At 39.5% G+C, this 20,815-nt stretch overlaps 1 protein-coding gene across 32 annotated transcripts in view; it reads right to left on the reverse strand.

Annotated features, from left to right (window-relative positions):
* adgrl2a (adhesion G protein-coupled receptor L2a) overlaps positions 1-20,815 on the reverse strand; it is a 153,798-nt gene that overhangs the window by 35,201 nt on the left and 97,782 nt on the right. For 25 of the 32 annotated variants that reach the window (XM_061033663.1, XM_061033674.1, XM_061033675.1 and 22 more), the window contains 4 exons: positions 17,848-18,061; positions 8,205-8,314; positions 2,947-2,961; positions 1,049-1,849 (listed from right to left, as the gene is read on the reverse strand). In XM_061033663.1, coding sequence (XP_060889646.1) covers positions 1,049-1,849; positions 2,947-2,961; positions 8,205-8,314; positions 17,848-18,061 — 1,140 coding nt within the window. The remainder of the gene's footprint in view (positions 1-1,048; positions 1,850-2,946; positions 2,962-8,204; positions 8,315-17,847; positions 18,062-20,815) is intronic. The other 7 variants (XM_061033665.1, XM_061033691.1, XM_061033689.1 and 4 more) reach the window with 1 other exon arrangement.

A 20,815-nucleotide genomic window follows, 5' to 3' on the forward strand; every position in this document is an offset into this window, starting at 1 on the left:
CTGCAAATGAAAAGGCTTTACTCAAATACAGTTGAATATTTCACATTCCTCAAAGGTTCTAAATTACTTGTCATTTTTAAAGTCATAATTTGGCTTTCCACTCATCGTTACAGTTAATTCTTTCAAACCTGAACATGCTAGATTGATGCAGTTCTACTCGTTGAACCCAATTTAGCAGCCCGAGGCCATGTCCTACCATTGCAAAAGTGGTCAAGCAAACACATTAATAAATATTGAGCTCTGGGATAATCTGTGAAAAAAGTTGCTTGACCCCTATGGCTCATCATTGGTAGCGTTGAGCATTATGTGGAATTAGGACTCTGGGTGTGGAAGGGATTAGGATAATTACTGTTATTATATTCTCAGTGAAAGGACTATCGCATGCCTAGGCTAGCCTCCTCTCAGCTCTTGACAGCTAAATTAAAACCATATGCTGATGATGTGACCCTGGATGATTGATCCTTCTTCCTTTTGTCTACTTACTCCTTCTTTTAGAAGCAGAGGCTTGAATCCTTAGAATCCACCATCTGAGACTTACTTATCATTGTAATAGCAGATTTGGAGTTCCAGCATCACTTGGGGAATGATCTAACCTTGCCCTGAGCCAGACTTTGCACCTGTCCTGGCATGTTTGTTTTCAGAATTGATAATATATCTTCCTCTCCCTGTCTTACTCTCTCTTAAAAAAGGGTTATGCTTGCAGAGGTCCCTTGGGCTTTAGCACCAAGGACTCAGGGAACGCCCGGATGGTAAACCTCCCCAAATCCCTGAGATACTGATCCCTTATGATATGGTAACTGGCTTCGAGGTGTTGTTTACCACAGAGCCCCACACACTTCAACCCCCGAGATGCTTTCCTACACTCCAAAGCTTCCGTAACATATCTAGCACATATTAGATTCTAAATTAAAAATCAGTCAGCTGTGACACTTGATACATAGATGGGGAATACCAAAGAAATATCAAGGCGCACTTGACAGCAACTATTTCAGAAAAGCAATTTAACATTATTGTCTGCAAATGAAGAATTGCAGGACTAGGCTCTTACCATGTGCTGGATCAGGAGGGCCAAACTCCAGATTGTATCTCAGGATGTAAAAATTATTCCACACATAGAGCTGGTTATCTCGCGGATTGTAATCCACAGCTGCAATGTACTGGTACTGGTTTGGAAAGTGGATATCAACGAATTCCCCACGGTTCTGTTTGGTGTTGTAAATGTAATCGATCACGCTCTTGCTGACCTCACTTTCATTGTCTTCATAGGTGGAGCGGACCACATAGAGTACTCCACAAACCATGAAGGCATTGGAGGCTGAGCGCTTATCGTAGGCGGTGTCCCATGTAGCATCAAAACGTAGCGTGTAGGGGTTCAACTGGCTGATCACCATCATGCCATTGTTCTGCTCCGTGGCGTAGATCACCCACAGCCCATTCTCATCTACTGCAAGGTCAATGTCTGTTTTCCCACCCCACTTGTAGGGCGATGTGTCGTGGTAGTTGGCGTTATTGATGATGGCCTCCCCGCTTTTGATTCGAGTCCGCAGATCAAACTTCACAATGTTGCGGGTCCTCTCCTTGTTGAAAAATACGGCGCCATCGTAGACCACAAATCCAGTCCCATCCACTCGGTGGGGCAGCTTATAGGTGATGGTTTGCCGTGCATTTTGGAAGTCGTCCAGGGAGGAATACTCAATGAGAGTGTCTGTCCTATAAGGAGTCCAAGGCATAAAGTAGATTTTGTCGCCAGCCTGCAGTGGGTCTTTGCACCAGGCACCGGCTTGTTGCTCCGCTTCAAATAGAAAGGAAGGATCGCCAACAGCTTTCAGAGTCCCAGGACAAAGAAAAACTAGTATTGGGAGAAAAGTAGAATGAGAAACAGGCAATGGTTAACATGTGAAAAATAAAACCATACAAAAATATATGTTACTTCCATATATTATCTTTAAAGTCTTCATTTTGTTTAACTGGTTGTCCATGAGGAGTGGGAACAAACACACATTAAGGAGTGGCCAAAACACAACTAACATCTATAGCCAATAATCACAAGCAGTATAAGGATTTTGGTTTTGTGCATAGAAAGAAAAAAAGGAATAGGAAAGTTATTAAGCATTATGTTTAAGTATAAAAAATAGTCTGAAACAAAAAGAAGCTTGGCCTCAGACATTTACTGTTTGGAGTAGAACACAAATGAGGGGAAGTAGAACAGAAACAAAACTGAACAAAACAATTGGTCCTGTAAACAAAAAAAGCAGCCAACTAAAGTCACTTGGCAACAGACGGGAGAGGTTATGAGAGAGCAGGAATGAGCAGAGTCTGCAAAACGTCTGTGTGTACTTAGATGTCTCACAGTTACCATTTCTACGCTTTATACCTGAGAGGCTTGTCATTACGAAGTGGTGCAAATGTCACAACCATTAAGATTTAAAATATTCACTACGGGTCTCTTGAGGTGTTTTGGTTGTTGCTCTGGGGCATTGAAGGCATAAGTATCATCAGAGAAAAGAGTAGCAAGTGGTCAGGTGAGAAAAATGGGGAGAAAAGTGAGAAAGAGGGGGCTTGGAGAGAAAAGAGCAATAGTTTGACAAAAAAGGGCCTAGAAACATTCTAACCATGGCATGCTATGGAAAAGGGATTGAAAGCCAGGCAATATGAGAAACCACTGAGTTGCAAAAACACCTAGGGAGAATAAGGAGAGGAAGCCCATATGGACCGCAGCCAATACTCCCCCCATTTAAATCTTTTGGCTAGTTGTTAGCTGTCTGTTTTTTTAAGGCCAGCCTCAATTTACTTGTTGCTCAACATTTTACATTAACGTTATAGTTGGGGGATTTTGAGGAAAACGTCTGTGATGGGTTTGGCGGGGCCACCATGTGAAAAAAAGGTAGTTTACAACCAGATGCCACAAAACAAGGAGCTAGGGTTTGGATCGTGTCTGTTATTTACCTTTTTGCTCCACTTCTATTTTCAGTGTTGGAAGAGAGAATGAAAGGGTTGCAAGGGGGAAAAAAAAGTTAATATGAATGAAATGTCATCGCTACGTTTACATATGCAGAAACACTTTACGAGACATGGACAAAGTCGGGCAGACCTATTCAGAAAAAGCAGGAAAGTTGTGAGAACAGTAGCACACAGCTGCCAAGGTCCTGTCTTTGAAAAGGGGTTTGATTAGAATATGAGAGAAAAGTCGGATCACATTTGTGATTATTACTAATTAAGCACATGGTTTCCAGCATAGTGGTGGATGGATTTATGTTTGATGGACAAAATACAGCCAGTCAGTATGTGCGATCACTTACTGGCTTTCAAATCAAAATCTTCCATTCACAAAAATAGATCTCTGATATCAGTTTGACAGATCGGCGAGCAAGTCTGGGATTTTTAATAAAAGTTAAAGACATGTAAAAAAAAAAGATCTCCCAATAAATCTTTTTGGGATACTCACATTCATTTAGCAATTTAGCAAATGGTAATTTATCGCATAATTATTATTTTTTTGTTCATTATAATTTCACTGATCTACATGTTGGTTTTGTTGAAAGGCCAAACCAAGTTCCTTGGAATCATGCTCTGTTTTAATCCACCCACCACCATTAACCATAAAAAGGTCTATTAAAAAAGTTTTCTTAAATAAAAAATTGGGCAGTATAATCAGTATAGAATACAGTATATGCAGTTACTTTGAGATGGCAATTAATGTGCCATATAAGTGTTCTGGACAATATTATAGTGTACTAATACCTACACACAAGACTGCCTAACAACAAATATGAAACTATTAGTACACAGAATATGAAGCAGTATTATTCCAGCTACAACCATATTGGTAAAGCATTTTGAATTAAAGTAAGTCACTGGAGCTTTACATAGCCCGTGTGCAATCACTGCTCAATCATGCATTGAATTCCACAGTTGAACACTGCTTTCCAATAAGTTCTTTATAAATTAGGCATCATGTCTCAAAGAAGGCACTCTGAATGAAACTGTGCTAAGGAGTATTACCCACTTCATTATTCTTAGATGTCTATGACTGATTAATAAAACATAGTAAACAACTTAAAAGAGTAAAAGAAAAGCAGCCTGCTTTTCAACAAGCCTGGGAAATAATTTATGGCTAGTTAAAAACATTTTTCATTTTAAACATTTCTGGTGGTTGTCTAAAGCCCAGGTCAGACAAAAATATACTGTTCAAGTCATGTGTTTCCCTAATTTGTTCAGCAAAATAACTTCTTTGTTGTTCAATCAGTAATTCAATGAAATGTGAAGGAATAACAGTAAAGAACTATTTAGTCATTCTCTTACTGCTATGTTTACAGAAAAGCTCAGGAACAATATAAATATGTTCAGCCTCTTCTTATTATGCTGCTGAAGTCACTGATTACATTCAACAGAAAAACAACGAGGTACTCCAATTTCATTATAATGAAACTTCTTTGAGTTATTTTAACATTCTTACTAATTTGGACTTTTTTTATAATTGAATTGGAGATGTATTTTCTTTGCGATTGTTTACTGGAGGAAATACTTTACTGCTCAAACCTTTACTGTGTTTGTGGCTGTGTCTTTATCTGATCTCTGTCTCAGAAGGAGTCACAGTTCAACAGATCACCCACAGAAGGCCTGAAAAGATCAATGTTGGAGTACTGGTTGTACACACTGGGTGGGCTAGCACAGTAGAATAATGTGCACAATAATAAATTAGGTTCTGTTGGAAATTGTGACCCTCCAGCTTTAAGCCGTGCAAGTCTATATTAGTATTAGGATCTGTTGTAGATCTGAGTCTGACCTAAGCCTTAGTGGTAACTAAAACTTCAAAAAGATTCATAAATGATGCCAGTCTGCAGGAGAAATTGAAGTGTGCTGCAGCTAACTAAGAGATCAAACAAGAATAGGGAGCAAACAAATGATCAACAGTTGAGTTCTCAGAGGCTGCCTCAGCAGCATAAAACAAAGGAGGCAAGGACAGAGAGGACAGACAGAAATGAGGTGAAGGAAGCCTGGAAAGAAAAGGAGAACACATGACTGAAGACTCAATGACGTTAGTAGAAACGTAAAAATAGAAATAGCAATCAGTGTGATCAGAAATCGGTCATTGGATGAAGAGAGTGAGTCAGATAGCCAAGGAGATTTCCTGCAGATTGCACAGGGGGAAGGGAAGAGAGTCAGTCACTTATAATATTTCAACATTTAAAACAAACATGAGACACATCCCCACCCACACTTAACCCACAGAGCTTTCACTTTTTCCACTAGACAGCGCAGACTTTCGAGGGAATTCCTTCTTTCAATTAAATACAGCTAAAAATGTATAATTAAGATTAATCATTACTTATTATAGTTTAATGTTAACATAGATTGATGTCAGCTGACGACTGCAAGCTCACACAGTGGCTTCAGTATTTAATCTACATAAAAGCATTGTGTCAAGTACATTTAATAAAAGGGGGACAAACTGCACAAAGCAAAAACACAGAAGAGGAAAAAAAAATCATGCTGTGACAGCTTAACTTCAAATTTTCATAATCTGACCATCACTGTCACATGGAGCGGGGTGGGGGTGGTGGGGGGGTTACTGGCACTATAATGCAATGAAAATGAAAATATTAGCATCGAGGACTGTTTATGCCCACTGGCACGACTACAGTTTTGCAAGGGTAGAAGGGAAATTGATTTTTTTAACTTCATCATTACCAAAATAGCTTGTGCAGAGAAGTCTTGTGAAAAAAAAGACTTGGCTTTTTATTCGGCCTGATTCAAGCAATTACTAGTGCCAATTCAGAGGGTATCTTGGTGCCAGGTGAAGGCAGAATTTACATCCTTGGCTGGAACATGAAGATAATGCGGATAATGAGAGCAGTTTATGACAAGAACCAAATTATGAAGCCAAAAGGATGAAAATGGTGGCAATGTGGGCAACTTGTTGCAAGAGCCACTTGCACAGATGTGGAAAAATCCAAAATAGCTTGTGGAATCATGCAAAGACTCAGACAATAGATTGGATTAATTTAAAAGCACATTACAATAAGTGCATAAAAGAGACAGAAAAACAGCTGTTTATCATATAATGTTATTGCATTTCCTGTTATATTTCATGGCACAGATTGGATTTTAGAGGGGCAGCAGTTTCTAGTCAAAATGAGGACACTGTCTGCAGTCCCGTCGTTGATCAGCTTAATGGGGATTTAATACGTTTTCTTGCAAAACAACTTCTCAAGTCTTGTATCCCCGTAAATCCTGGGGATCCTAAGCTCCTGAACTTCTGCAATGTTTTTAATCACAAGTCTCAGAATTTGGCATATGATCTATTCCATCTGAAAACTAGAAAACTGGAGTAAAGACTCTGCTCTCCTGACTCAGAGGTGTAGTAAGGGTTTGATCTGGAGTTGAAAAGCTCAGTAAATCTTCCCCTATGATTGCCTTTCTCCTCACTGGTCTTTCTCTACAAAGTGATCTGGGGTATATGGATTTTATTTTTGGGTATGAGGAGACAAAGGGCTGGTGCGAGGGAAGAAACACAACACAGAATTGACCTGTAGATCACAATCTAGCACAATTTACAACAGGGCTTGAGTGGGAAAGGCTGGACTGGGCTTGTGTGGACTGGATCAGACTGGGAGGACACTAAGCACTTACCGGGGCAGTTGCGATAGGAAACATTCTGTGTTCTTGCTCCTATTCTGGTTGGGCATGGACCTTGAGAAGCAAAAAGACGGGGCTACAGACATGCATATTTGAAACTGCTTTGAGTGACCTGTTTCATATTTTTGTAAGACAGACTTTTCCAGGACTCAGAGTCCTTGAGCAGAATTGTATAATTCGCCACACTGCAGCGGGCTTGACTGTTTCCGTGGTGCAAGACAGAGGTAAAAGACAATCATTACAGTGGGTGGACATGAGTGCACCTTGAGGCTAATCCTACTATTAAGGTTTGAGGTAACACAGCAAGACATGGGATCGATACTTCACTTAACAATGAGGCGAGTAAGAAAAAACAGAAAAAGCTAAAAAAACAAACAAAAAAAACAAGCAGTTAGGCGTTTGAGCTAAAAGCTGCAGGATTTTGCTCTGCTCGATAAGGGGGACTCAAATAGTCATTATTGCTTATTCCATTTTTAATTACAGGTCCTCAAAAGCCTCGGCGAGGTTAACCTTTAAGTTGTAATGAGTTTCACCACCTAATGATGTTCACTAACGCATTCTGATTTGACACTAAGGGGGGCATCTATGACAGGTATTCTGATAATGAGCAATGTAGAAGAAATGTGAAACATTCTAAATGCACTATAAAAAAAAATGTGCATCACAAATAGTTTGGGCTTGATTTTCCTTTTCAGTTGATTCAAAGCTCAAAGACACCCAAAGACATCAGCATACCAAACACCTATTTGAATCTTTACTTCACTCCTACTCTCATTATTTCAGTTCCACCTGATTAGTGATTCCAGCAAGTCATCTACATCTTTGTCATTAATCAGTTTGTAAAGGTTACATGGGGGGAATTTCCTTCACAAATTGCAAATGAAGATGGCAACTTAAAGGACAGGGGGCAATCTAAGGATTGTTTGGGAGCTGAATGGCGATTAATATTTTAGCATCTGAGCAGCAGATGAAATGTTAACACTATCGCTTTAGATGAAATATTACCTTGTTGACTTACAATTGCCGCCATTCTGCTCTGTTACATAATGGAACATCTGTTTACAAATTACAACACCTGTTCTATGGATGTATATTAAGCCATCAAGGTGAGCCATGCTTTGCCCCTGATAGACTTGTCCATACATGACTTGAGTAATGAAACACTCGCTTGCCAATGCGGAGAGTCAGCATGACTCCCTCTACCCCCTCCCTCTATTCTGCAACATCATAACCTGGCTCGTCGATCTGCTGGAAACACGGCGAGCGCATCAATAATAAAGGCAGTACAGAAGAGGACCAAAGGGTTTTACAGGTCATATTTCATGAAAAGTTCATGGTGTGACACAGATGGAGGAAGAGACAGCGGAAAGAGGTGCTGGAAGGTGTTGCATGAGAAGAGAACAGGCTGTCTGGACAAGGTGGGAGGAGGAAGAAATGGGACTGAATATGGTGTGACAGCGAAGAAAGAGGGGGCAGAGAGGAAGAGAGAAACTGAGGATGGGAATGGGTGCGGGCAACGGAAGGAAGAAGAGGGTTTCAATACATGACACAAGGGTCATACTTACTATAGGGCACACACTCATACTGGACCTCCAGGTATTTGTAGGTCCCCGGACAGGGGTCAGGGAAGACATCTGAGCCTGTGATCACGATACACTGGGTCCGATTGTTGCATCTGGGGAACAAAAAGATGCAAAAACATTAGTGCATGCACTAAGAAATATTTGAGCACGTTATAAAGTCAAAAGAATGAAGTGCTAAATTGCTGCACAGACTTTCACAGTGAAGCTCAACCACAGTTCAGGGTCGCTCTTATTCAAGAGAATAATTCAGAGAAAAGAACAGTGAACTGTGCGAATGATGAATAGATTAGCTTGTTAGCAATGAAGTCAGGGCCGACTCCTCAGCTTTTCAATCTGCACATGTAAGTTTGTCAGAGGTTCTTTGTGCACTTATCTGTATGTATTTTCAAGAGTGTGGAGGATGTGTTGGTGAGTGCAGTATAATCACTGAATCCATAAAGACTTTACAGGATTTTTATAATATAATAACAACCCTCTAGTCAATAAAAGGTCAAAAGACTTCAACATTTTTCAGGTCTTTGGAATAATTCATGCTGATACAAACACAGTATGGTGCTTTTCATCTTTATGTTCTTTGTGAAATTTAAATCTCTATCTAATACAGCATGATGTGGATGTGGATGTGTGTGTGTGTGTGTGTGTGTGTGTGTGTGTGTGTGTGTGTGTGTGTGTGTGTGTGTGTGTGTGTGTGTGGGGCATTGTTATACATATAACACTCCCTCATTACAATAAAAGTCCTAGTCATGATTGAAGTGTATTTAGGATTCTTTTAAATCTTCTACAGCACAAATGAATGCAACAAGTATTGACGGAGACAGATAAAGCCTTATTCACTCAGGACTACAATGGGGACCTCATGTGACTGTGGAATTGACCCCCCACCTCCATGTCTGGTGGGGCGCATTTGGTGAAATAAATATAAGGTCTGTGTTCGCTGAAATGTCCCGACTTATTGATTCGAGCCAGCTCCTTCCCTGAATGGGTTTCCATGCTGAGTAGCTAGATTAGACTCTTGAATTTGCACCCAAAATGCCATCAAAGGTCTCATTAATGATTTCTAGTGGCAGCCTCTATAAATCTTAAACTGGAAGAGTGCAAAACACCAAAATACTAATCAAGGCATCTTACCTTTAAAAAAACCAAAATGACTTTGGAAGAGCTCTGTTTTTGGAAAGAGGACATAATATGATATTTTTCAGAAAAAACTAAATCCTATTTCAGCTCTTATATACAGTATACATGTTTAGTTTTTCATTTCAGCAGCAATTCTGAGCAGTGTTTAATGCCAATTTTGGTCTCTGCCTTTAACATCTGGAGGGTCGACGTTCTAATTGTATCTGCGGCATTCTCATAAGCCTGGGGAATAGCAGGTAACCACCCTTTCGCTGTACTGAAATCATGATAATGACATCAATACCCCAAGCAAGCCATCTCTGCTACCGAGGGGACTGAAATTTCTATTGGCAATGTGAGGAGCCAGATCAATAACTCTGTTCTGCTGATTTAGCAGGGACCAGAGATAATATTTGTTTCTTCTTATCCCAGACCAGTGCACCCATTTGCAGCAGATCATTGGAAAATGTATTACTGGTTGCGCTGTATTGTGCTTTGGGTTTTGCCTTTGTTTTGTGCAGCTGAAGTAATCACAGCTCTGAGTCTAAATGTTATTAATATAATATTAGGTAGCGCAGTGGAACGGTGGACGGCTGCTTACTGTCGAAGTGTGTAGCATTGTACAAACAGGGAGCTGAAAATTGACACTGTTTAGGTTTCAGATTGAAAACAACCACATTTTAGAAGCAAAGCGTGGATGCAGCTGTGTGTTTCAGTTCAACTCGGGACTGGCTCCTGAACAAATGACTCCTGTATTCAAATGAAAAATACATGAAATCAAACAAACGGCAGGAGAAAAAAGTGAGCCATTTTGTGTTTTTTTCCCATGCACAAAGGCAATTCATCTCCCTCTTCTTCCTGTTCCATTTCTCCCAACCAGCATGCATGCAATAAAAAAGCTTCACACATTTTTTTTCAATTAGAAAGCACTTTTATAATTTTACTATAATAAAAAAAAACCTTATTCTTATGCTTTTGGCAATGTTAAAGCAGTGTGTTATATCACAGAGCCCTAATGACACATATTTGTGTCTTCATCTCTGTGTGCATCTGTGTTTAGCGTAGGTCTCAGGGGGAATTTTGCTTCATTATTGACCTTCACGTGCGATAACACATGAGAATTTCAGCATATTGTATTTGTTTTTATCGAAATGAATTACTGTTGTGGTATTAAAACATGCACCTCATGCTGGGCCCGTAATACACAGCCTGCTTTGGTGGGTAATATATCATGGCTCTGCAGTGCTTTCCATATATTATATGGTCACTTTGATGATTCTGCCCCCTCTGCTCATGCATAAGCATATCATGCAGGAGCAATATAAATTACAGTTCTTTATCTAATAGATTCCATTGAGACAGGGGAAATGAATGTCTGGTTTATATTAGGCATATGAAACAGAATGATATCAAAAATAAAATTCATGACACTAATGAGACACAGACCTGCCAGCGTGTCCCAGGCGAATGTATTAAACAACAGGACGTAAGCACCGGAAAAGGAAAAAAAAACTCATATTTCTTTGGATACAATGTTGACATAAGTGTTGATAGCTCTCTCTGATATATTGCTCTAATTTCAGAGCTGTGGAACTGTTCTTCAGCGACATGATGTACCAGAGTGTGTGACTACTCTGATTCTTTCTCATCTGCAAAACCTTCTGCATCTCCTGAGACCAATTCAAAAAGCCCTAATGACTTCTTCAATGGAAAGTCCTAGCTGTCAATTTGAGGGCGAGCATGTAATTGAAATTCCCCCCATAAAAAAAAAAGTTCAGCATTCAGGCCTGCAAGGGCACAGGTCTCAAAGTGCACACTAATTAAATACATGTAAAATACGATATCTCTGACTATCTTTTGATAGTCTGAGGCTATATAGTAATTAATCATGTACATAATGAATATTAAGTCAAAGGAAGATTTTCTCCACTTTTCTCCAGAGTGATTCTAGTTCTATAAATACCTGGACTGCTCAACAGGATTTTACTGAAAAAAAAAGAGGACTCATTCATTTTCTCCAGTTATTCTAGATAAATTATAATGAGCCAGCTAGAAAATTAGCTTAATATAAATACTTTGGTGGCAAAATTGCTCTATTTTTGGAGGTTAATTTGTTTGCAAATCTAGGAATGTTAAAATTAATTATATATACTGTAACATAAAATACTATGGTTATTAATTTATTTAGTTTGAAGCTTTTCCAGTGAAAACTTAAGAATGAAGAGCTTCATTCCTGTTAATAACTTGACAGTCTTACACGAGAGTGATCTGAATCTACCTCTCGGCTATTTAAAAATATTCCAAATGAAACAAAGGTCAGGATGCTTCTTAAGTATACTCAAGTAAAAAAAAAAAAAAAAAAAAAAAAAAAAAGGATAGGATGAAGAAACTTTCAGCTCTGATTGCCTCCATTTCCCCCGACCAGGCCGTTAATCATGCTGCAGTATTCCAAATGTAATCCCATCACATCTCTGACCTTTTGGGAGAGGCACACATCAGTACAATTAGAGTGTCAGAAAATGCTGCTTGGATTTGATGCAAATCTCCTTTAAAAATGAGCACTCCCCGCTGACAGCGGCGAGGGGTGCGATAAGATGCCAACAAGGTGTAACTGATAGCACACTTGATACTGTGTATCCACATGCAATTTAACCTTTTCCACTGCCGTCATAAAGCATGTCACAGGAATAATGGGACATGGAGATAATGTCTTAAATAATGAAATACCATAAGTAGGAAACACATGAAGTTAAATGTTTTACTCACATCAGATCATAAAAGATGGATCTGTGTTTCTACAATAAACTTCTCGACATGTGAACAGTTAAGTACATCAAATCATTTTCAAATAACTATGCGTGTATATCCTTGGGTTTGGTTATGGGTTTGGATTATATGCTGTCATTTAAATATATATATAAAAAAAAAAAAGTCATCGAGCTCTTGATTATGAAGCCCTCACTGCTGTGTTTTTTTTTATCCACCCCACAAAACTCCATATTCTTCACAAAGCCAGAGCAGCTACTTGGAATTAACAATATAAAAAATAACCCCCATGTTACTGGAGGAGAAAAGGCGACATGAGTGAGGGGAGCACATTACTGGAAAAGGCACAATCTACTTCCTGGTGCTCCCAGTTTGAATTTCAATCAAATTAGCGTCTCTTAAACTCAAAGTGACCCGTCTAGCTCCATTTCATCTGAAATGCTGATGAGGTTCATGGCACAATTATCAAGGCAGACATCTCTCTCAAGTGGCAAGCCTGTTGATAGCAGACAGGCCATTGAAAAATTAAATCATTTCCAGGGCTACGAAATGGCAGCGAAAGAAACAATCTGTTGCAAGCAGGACGCAAAGCACACACACAAAGCACACACATGCCAGGCATATAATCAGTTCCAATATTGGTATATTTAGAAGATTTTTCAAAGGGGTGGCCCAATGTTTCAGGAAATAGGTTGTTAGAAATTAACCATTAGCATCCTGCTTTCAACTTGAGGCTTTAACAAATATCCAGCTAAAACTTGTGATTACTGTCACATGCTTGTGTTTATGCTATATTTACTGGAGCTGCCAGTGGCTCTCAACAGGGGGAGACCAGGAGGAAGGCTGTCTGACTCACATCCCTCCGTCTCAGTTATTGATTTTTTTTAAACCGGTAAATGCGACCTTTATAAGACGACACAATGCAACTCTCGCAGACCAAAGCATAATACCAAAGCTACACTGGAACGGCTTCTAAATGACTATGTTAATGTCCAGGAGTCTGGGTCAAAAGTCTGAGGCTCTCCTTTAAAACCACTGTTGACTCCTGGTCCCTTTGCAACCTGACAAAGCTTAAGTGGATATGTCGAGAGAGATATGTGGAAAGAATAGCAAAGTACAGATGAGTAAAGCTGACAGATTTATCCAATATAATTGCTGTAATTGCTGCCAAAGGAGCAGCCATGAAAAACTGACATGGTAGGAGTGAATACTTACTCGAACACGACATTTTCACGTCATATTTGTGATCAATTCAGATCACCTTATAGAGACCCTTTTATATTCTGACATGAAAGAATGTTTGTGTCGATCGCTCTACATTTTCTTGAACTTTATGTTTTTGTGGCATACACGTCATCTATTAAACACGCAGAATGCAGCGCAGATTTCAACATTTTAAAGAGGCAATAAATATAAATGTATGTGTGCTATGACTGTGTGCTATGTGCTATTGTATGTTTTAAAAGGTTTACATTTTTTTTAAAAATAAATATTCCCCCAATAATTATATTTTACATTAAATTAAGTTGTACAGTTTGCAATTGATGCACATCAAAACGTAAATGTAAAAAACATTTTTGAAGTAAACTCTTAATGGCTGAAATAAAAGGAATGTTTGAGTTCATGTTCACTTCCTATAAAAACCCAATATGGCCATTAAGCAGTTCTTCTGTTTGTTGACTTTGAACACTAACGATGGGGGCCGTATTTGTTTTGTCTTCTGTGTAAGCTTATCAGACTTAAACATCCACACAGGATAGTAGATATTCTGTCATATCACCTAACACCATCGTAATACTGTAGTAGTAGATCACTGATGAATGTTTTTTTCCACCTCATCATCGCCATCGTATCCATCAGTGTAGTCTTGAGTAGAGAGCAGTTTCATGGCCCATGAACTTGTGCACACCCCTCTGAATCGCCCGAGCTGAATCTGGATCTTTATGAAATCTTAATCTGCTGTTCTTTAAATAAACACTGGCCCTATATGTAGAGAGAGAAAGAACAAGGCAGTGTGCTGTCAGGCGGCAAGAATGGAGCCCCTCGGAGAGCCTTGCAAGCAGCCCTGTCACTGATATAAATAGTGTAAGCAGCATCGTTTATTCTCCAGATGTCCATCACATTCATGGACAAGAACTTAAAAACCAAAGATGATTAAATGCTAATATCACCAGGTCATTTCAACGTAACAGGTACGCTGCACTCTATTTATTTTAATATAAACTGTAAAAAAAAAAACATATAATAGAGAACAGTGATGATCAGCTTTTTGATAATGATAAATTATACCTAACTAAGGCTAACTCTGTAATCTCATTAATGATTCTCACATCCCCTGTTGGAGAGCAATCTGCTTTGATGATTCTGGTCAATGACACACTCCATGGAAAACCCATGATCCACCGGCACAGCAAGACCCAACGATGTCATGTTACAGCAATCAATGACCTTGTTATCGAATACTTACAGTGAAGCTCATTAGTCATAGATAAATCAATAGATGTTAGCCGCTTATTCAGACTGTATTTCTTATTATGGCTTTATGACAATGATTAGTTAAGATGTGTCGTTGTCATCTTTACTGCTCCTCAAGCTACTGCGATAAGGACTAGTGGTCAGATTTAAATCAATAAGCACCAGATGGTTGGTGTGTGTACAGAGAACTCTAGTTGATATTATCCGTGTGGCTGCAGCCGTTATCATTATCATCAGCGCAGATGAGGAAATGTAATTATTAAATACTCAAATCCTGGAAAGAAGGACATGAAAAATCACAGCGCTGAATGTTATTATCAATGAATTAATTATTTCAAACTGTACTGCCGTGCAGTTTCACATCTGTCGGGGAGGTGTCCACGTGAAAAATTCCTGTACGGATTATCACCCACTTGAGTCGACTAATTGCTTGCAGCTGAATGTTCTAATTGAGCCACACAGTCCTGAGGCTATTTTCATAAAATCATTGTGCTCATGAATTTAATATGCCAGCCAGATATAAAAACAACTTGTGGTGCCAACAGGATCTATCAAACGCAGCGAAGCCTCAATCCAATTCTCCACACTTCGGGACCACATTAATTTTACATGTTTGAACGTGGACGCACATTTCCTCCAATGTCATTTTCCCCCACACACTTAAATTAGAAGGCCATGGGTGATTATGGCAACACATATTTTTTGCTATTCAATCCTTTACTGGCGGACACTGTACAGTAGAAAACATGATTTTCTTCCATACACTGTGTGCAGTGGGTTTAGCCCCACATATGGAACACTTCAGCAGGAGCCAGAGCACAGAGCGGAGTCTCAACTTGTGGAGAAGTGAAGGGCCGCGGACCTCATAGCCATGAAACAAACACTGCATTCCAAACAGGCAAAACAAAATCACCACTTTTCTCAATGGAGGGTAATTCGTTTTGGCAGCAGCGGCTTTATTTCATTATGTTTGCTTCTTATTTTAGTCTTCCCCTGTAAATAAACGGACAAAAGGAAACAAATCGCTAATTAGTCCCATATGCACTCTTGGGCGTTTGTCAAGCTGCCCTTGAATCTATTTTTTGACTGTTTTAAGTTTCTGCACTGATTTTGCAATGACTGCCTTTACGACTTGCATAGAGATTGAACTGTGCATCTTTAAATCTATGGCTGATTTTCAAATAGACAACAACCTATATCTGCTCTCACACTTCCTATGGTGACATATTTCACAAGGCCGTGCACACCGTATAAAAAAGATCATTGTATGGCACTTTTATGTAAATATGTGACAGTCTAATCCTTTTTATCTTCTTGCAGTATCAGATCTTAACTCTCTTAAGGTTCCTTTTGTGTGATTTTTGAACCCACCCACTTGAGAGAGACCTTTTGTACCAGAGATATTTTTTAGAGCACAGATATTGCTCTCTTCTCTCAGTACAATGGCTCAGCAGTGACATTGAAATGCTAAAAACACTTTTGGAAAAACATCTAAACTGCAGCCTCTGGCACTCTCAGGATATGCATATGACAAATGAACGGGCGTTTGGACCAGACTGTTTTGGGGTTTGTTGTCAGGTGGCTCCTGCTGGGTCAGTATTTGTGCTTCAGTGGGCGTTTTTTTTTTTTCTTCACGAGCATGGCTGAGGGCAGCATAATACACAGGGCCACAAGCAGGGAGCATGCATCCTGTAGCCTTTGAACACAGACAATGTGAGTCAGCTATCTGACTTCATCAAATAGGGCTTGACAATAAACCCCCTGAATACAAGAGCTCCACTGTTTTATTTCTCTTTTTTTTTTTTATTTCCCAGGGCAGCTTGCCAGAGTTGCTGACGCTCTCATACCGTCCAATATCTCTCTCTGTGGCACTCATATGTCATTCCATCTTTTGCACTTTGGCTCACATGGCATCCCTATGTGACAACTGGTCTCCTGGATAAGGTCTCATGCATACGGTGTTACCAGTGGAACCCTACTGAGTCGCGCGTGTGTGCACAGGCCTGTGCTCCTCAGTGGGTTTGTTTTCCACACTAAATCCTCGTCCTTGTACATGAGTGATGGCTGCAGAGACATCTCTGTGGGGTAAGCTATGGGGCAGTCCTATATTTGTACAACAGGACTTACCAGAGGGTGCATTTAGAGTAGTTTATTAAAGTTCAGGATAAGCAAAAGTAACAATAGAAAGAAATAAAATAATCAATCATGACAACATTTTGCAACTAAAAAAATGTGTTTAAGAACAGAACTGTTATTAACTAAATGTTGTTCATGGATACTTTAAAATATAATATGCAACGTTAAAAAAAATATTACACTATATTGTTTAATATTTTTATTTATTTCTAATGATTCTGTTTTCTGTATTGTAGTAATTTTTTAACACACACACACACACACACACACACACACACACACACACACACACACACACACACACACACACACACACACACACACACACACACACACACACACACACACACACACACACACATACACAAACAGACAGGGATTCTTTGCAAAGCTTCACTAATACCCGAAAACTAGAGAAAGCTAGAGTGCATTTTCAAGCCATTTATTCAACCGAGTAAATGACAATAGGCAGAATAATTAGCGGCTGCAAGCTGTACCTGACCTGCACTTTTTCTTTCCTGTCGAATAACAAACTTAATACAGTTCTTTTTCTGACAATTTATCTGAAGAAAAATCATTTTCTTATACATATTTTTTACATTCATATGTAAATTTTGTATCAACCTTGATTTTTTTCCTGCACTTCCTGGTTTCTCAGAGAGAAAAAGCTTGTTTTCTTGTTTATTAGGCCCGCTTCACCTCCCATGTTGTGATAGAAGTTTGTAATTCTCTTTCGATCCGGTTCAGCTGTCTAAGCATCTTACTAGCATTAACGTCTCGAACAGTATTGATGCGGACAAGCTACTGTTGCATTTTGCTTTCTTTTTTTAACTCCACTCTTGCTCAGAGTTTTGCTATTTTCGATGGAGTAAATCAATCCAACTGCAGCGCAGTCATTCTCAGTGGCGGGAGTAGAGGGAGTTTTTTTTAAATGCAGGACAAATGGATGCCAACAGGGGCAAGCAGAAAAATGAAATGGTTGACACTGACTGCAGTCCAAGTTGTTTGCTCTGAGCAAGAAAGAAACTGTAACAGTGAGCCCTGTCAATTATTTTCTAAAAGCTCTGTAACTTTGGCAGATTCTTCATTTTGGAATCAATCTTTTTGTACAGCACAGAGACGTCTGCAGTTTTACCTTTGTGACATGATCTTGTAGGCATCTGGAAGATAGCAGTTGATGTTCTCCATCTGGAAAGGGTCGGCATCGCAGATCTTGTCATCCGTTCGGCCATAGTTGGCACTTTCGATCATAATGACATCACTTCCTGGACACCGCAGATCGATGGGGTAGCCCTCACAAGACAGCTCTCTCCGTACTAAGCCAAATGGTAGGGCAGCTCGACTAAACCCTGAGGGAGAAGAGAGAGAGAGAAAAAGAGCTCTTTCAGTGCCAATCGAAGGGAGATGTGTAGTCGGGCTGACACAGAGGAAGATGGTAAGAAGACAGGAGACATGGTATCAAAGCTGTTTGTGTTGAATGTACACAAAGCAGATTTTTTGGGGGGGCATTTCCACTCCCTTTTATTTAGCTAGATGTATCCAGCTGATATGTTGCCGGTTAAACATGGATTGGAGCACTTTCCTGACATACATTGGTATATTGAGTGAGCATTTCAGATTTGAATTGCACCAGTGAACTAATGGTGCCAGTATGTCATCCGCATGCCTAACTGGTCCTGACAAAAACAAAAAAAAAATCAATAATTGTCATTCAAATCTGGTTTGTCGGCTAACGTGTCTGGATTGTGACCCATGTACATTTTAAATCTCACAGTTGCTGGCTAAGATACATTCATTTTGTATTTTTTTTTAAATTCAGACATCACAATTTTTTCTTTGTTATCATGCTTTGTTTTTCATTTCAGTATGGGAACACGCTGTCATCCCAGAGCCCATCACCGAAGGCTTGTGGTTTACAAAGCTCAATTTTCTATCCAAAATGTAAAAGTACAACACACAGCTGTACAGCATGAGTGTAATTTAATCCACTTTGCAGTTCTGACAATCGAAGAGAGGGCTATTGTAAGGTTGGAAAAAAACGTTTGTGTGTGTGTGCGTGTAATCGTGTGTGTGTGTGTGTATGTAAGGGAGGGTGAGGGGGTAGGAAAAACAGAAAAGAAATCAATATTGTGGCTTTGTGCTCTGCAAATGTGAGCGATGCCAACAGCAGCGAACTACATACGTAAACTATAGCAATCCAAATACGGGATATTTTTGGTCGGAGCAGCTTTTAACGGCTGTGACACGTCAAGTACCAGAGGACAGAGTTGCACAGAGCTTAAAGAGATTGCCAGCTGCCCCTCTGTGAACTCAACCAAAGGCAGCACTGAACAATAACACCGCTTCCTTTCGTGCAGTTTTGACTTTGTCACCTCCTTGAATAACCGTGTTGTTACCTGCAACTTGCTTGATGGTTGTGTTGTTAGTGTTTCCAACGCCCCTATTTCCCTAATGAGGTTTGGTTCACCGTAACAGGAGTAAAACAAATAGGAATGTCATCATTACCTCTTATGCACTAATTTGTTAGGTACCTAGGCAAGTTCAATAAATCTGTATGTGCAGTTGTAAAGCATTTTTCTATTTCCATGAGTCGTGCTGTGAAATGTTCCATGTGTGGTATAGCAGGTTTATTTAAACCACTTACTTCGGCTCTGCTAGATTGACCTGAAAATGCCAGGTCCATTTTACCCTATTGGAAGTTTCATCAATTAACTACCAATACAATTATCCCTCTCTGATTAAATGCTATGCAACACTGGCAGCCGATTAGCATTCTGTACTGCTCCTCTTGCCGGATATACTACTGTGGTATTTTACAAAGGAAGATAAATGTCAGTTTGTATTGCCTGATCCTCTGTTTGTGCACCAATCAGGTGGAAGCATGACTTATAACGTTCTCAGTGAAGAGCTGGAGGTAAACAAAGGATGTATCTGTATGGGGGAGGGCAGCTAGCCTATCTAACCTCTATAAAACTTTATTTGTTTGGAAGCATACAATCATCGGGGAGGCATCTTTTTCTCCCTACTTTCTCTTCTTGACATCAAACTTTCTCATGTGACCAATAGGCATGAAAAAAGAAAGGCTTTCAAATATGATAGGTTTCTGCCATATTTCTTTTTTTTTTGTTTGCCCATTTGTCTCTCTGGAGTCAAAAAGAAACACTTAGGGTGATAAACAATTTATCAGATATGTTGGCTTGAGAGAAAAAGCCCAAGTGGGGGAAAAAAATAAAATAAAACGGCGTGTTAGGTGGAGAACTTGACAGCCAATCTTGAGTTTGTGTCAGTGCACTCCAGCATAGCTCAATCAAAAGTCAGCAATACTGTGTGTAGCTACTATATGAACCTATGTAGAGCATCAATCAATGCCACATTACACTATTTATACTCTAATCAAAGCTTTGGGAACAACAGATGTATAATGGAGACACAGCTTAGCTTTCTCTCAGCTGTCAGTCAAATCAAAGAAAAAAATGTAAGCTTTCATTTTTTTAAAAAAGGATTTGAAAAGGCTTTTTAAACTACAAAAGAATAGTATACCTACAATCAAGAGTGTTATATTCAAACAAGCCAAATTCATATATGAAATACCCATTAACAGGCAGTACATTTCTTTCTATAACACCGACTGAATGCTGGTTTCCCACCATAGAGGTCACATAGATTCAAATGGATCGATTGTGCAGCATTTGCATATGGCAGAATGGGATACATTAACCCTGCAATCACCTACTTTGTGGCAAGAAGTGAACTGGGTTTTTTTTTTAGCCATGTGCAAGACCTCTGATTTTGATCCCTGGATCCCTCAGCCAAACCCGCTGATGCTCTGTGTCCAAGGAACACTTAAATCACTCTGCAGAGCTTTTAAAATCTCAGCTTCTGTTTTTTTGATTTGGTCTCTCGGCTTAAGTAGAAAAACAGAGACTAGACCAATGAGGAGATAAATGTGTGCTCGAGAAATACTCTGAAGACTCCGACTGAAAAACATGAGCAACCTTTCAACCATGCTGCTGATGATGACAGGCCTCTGTAATAACAGTACATTTTTGTGTTCAAATCTCGGGAAAATCAAACAAAATTGCCGTCCTTTAAACGCCAGCTGG

The sequence above is a fragment of the Labrus mixtus genome, chromosome 3 (genome assembly GCF_963584025.1).
Source record: "Labrus mixtus chromosome 3, fLabMix1.1, whole genome shotgun sequence".
NCBI lineage: Eukaryota > Metazoa > Chordata > Actinopteri > Labriformes > Labridae > Labrus > Labrus mixtus.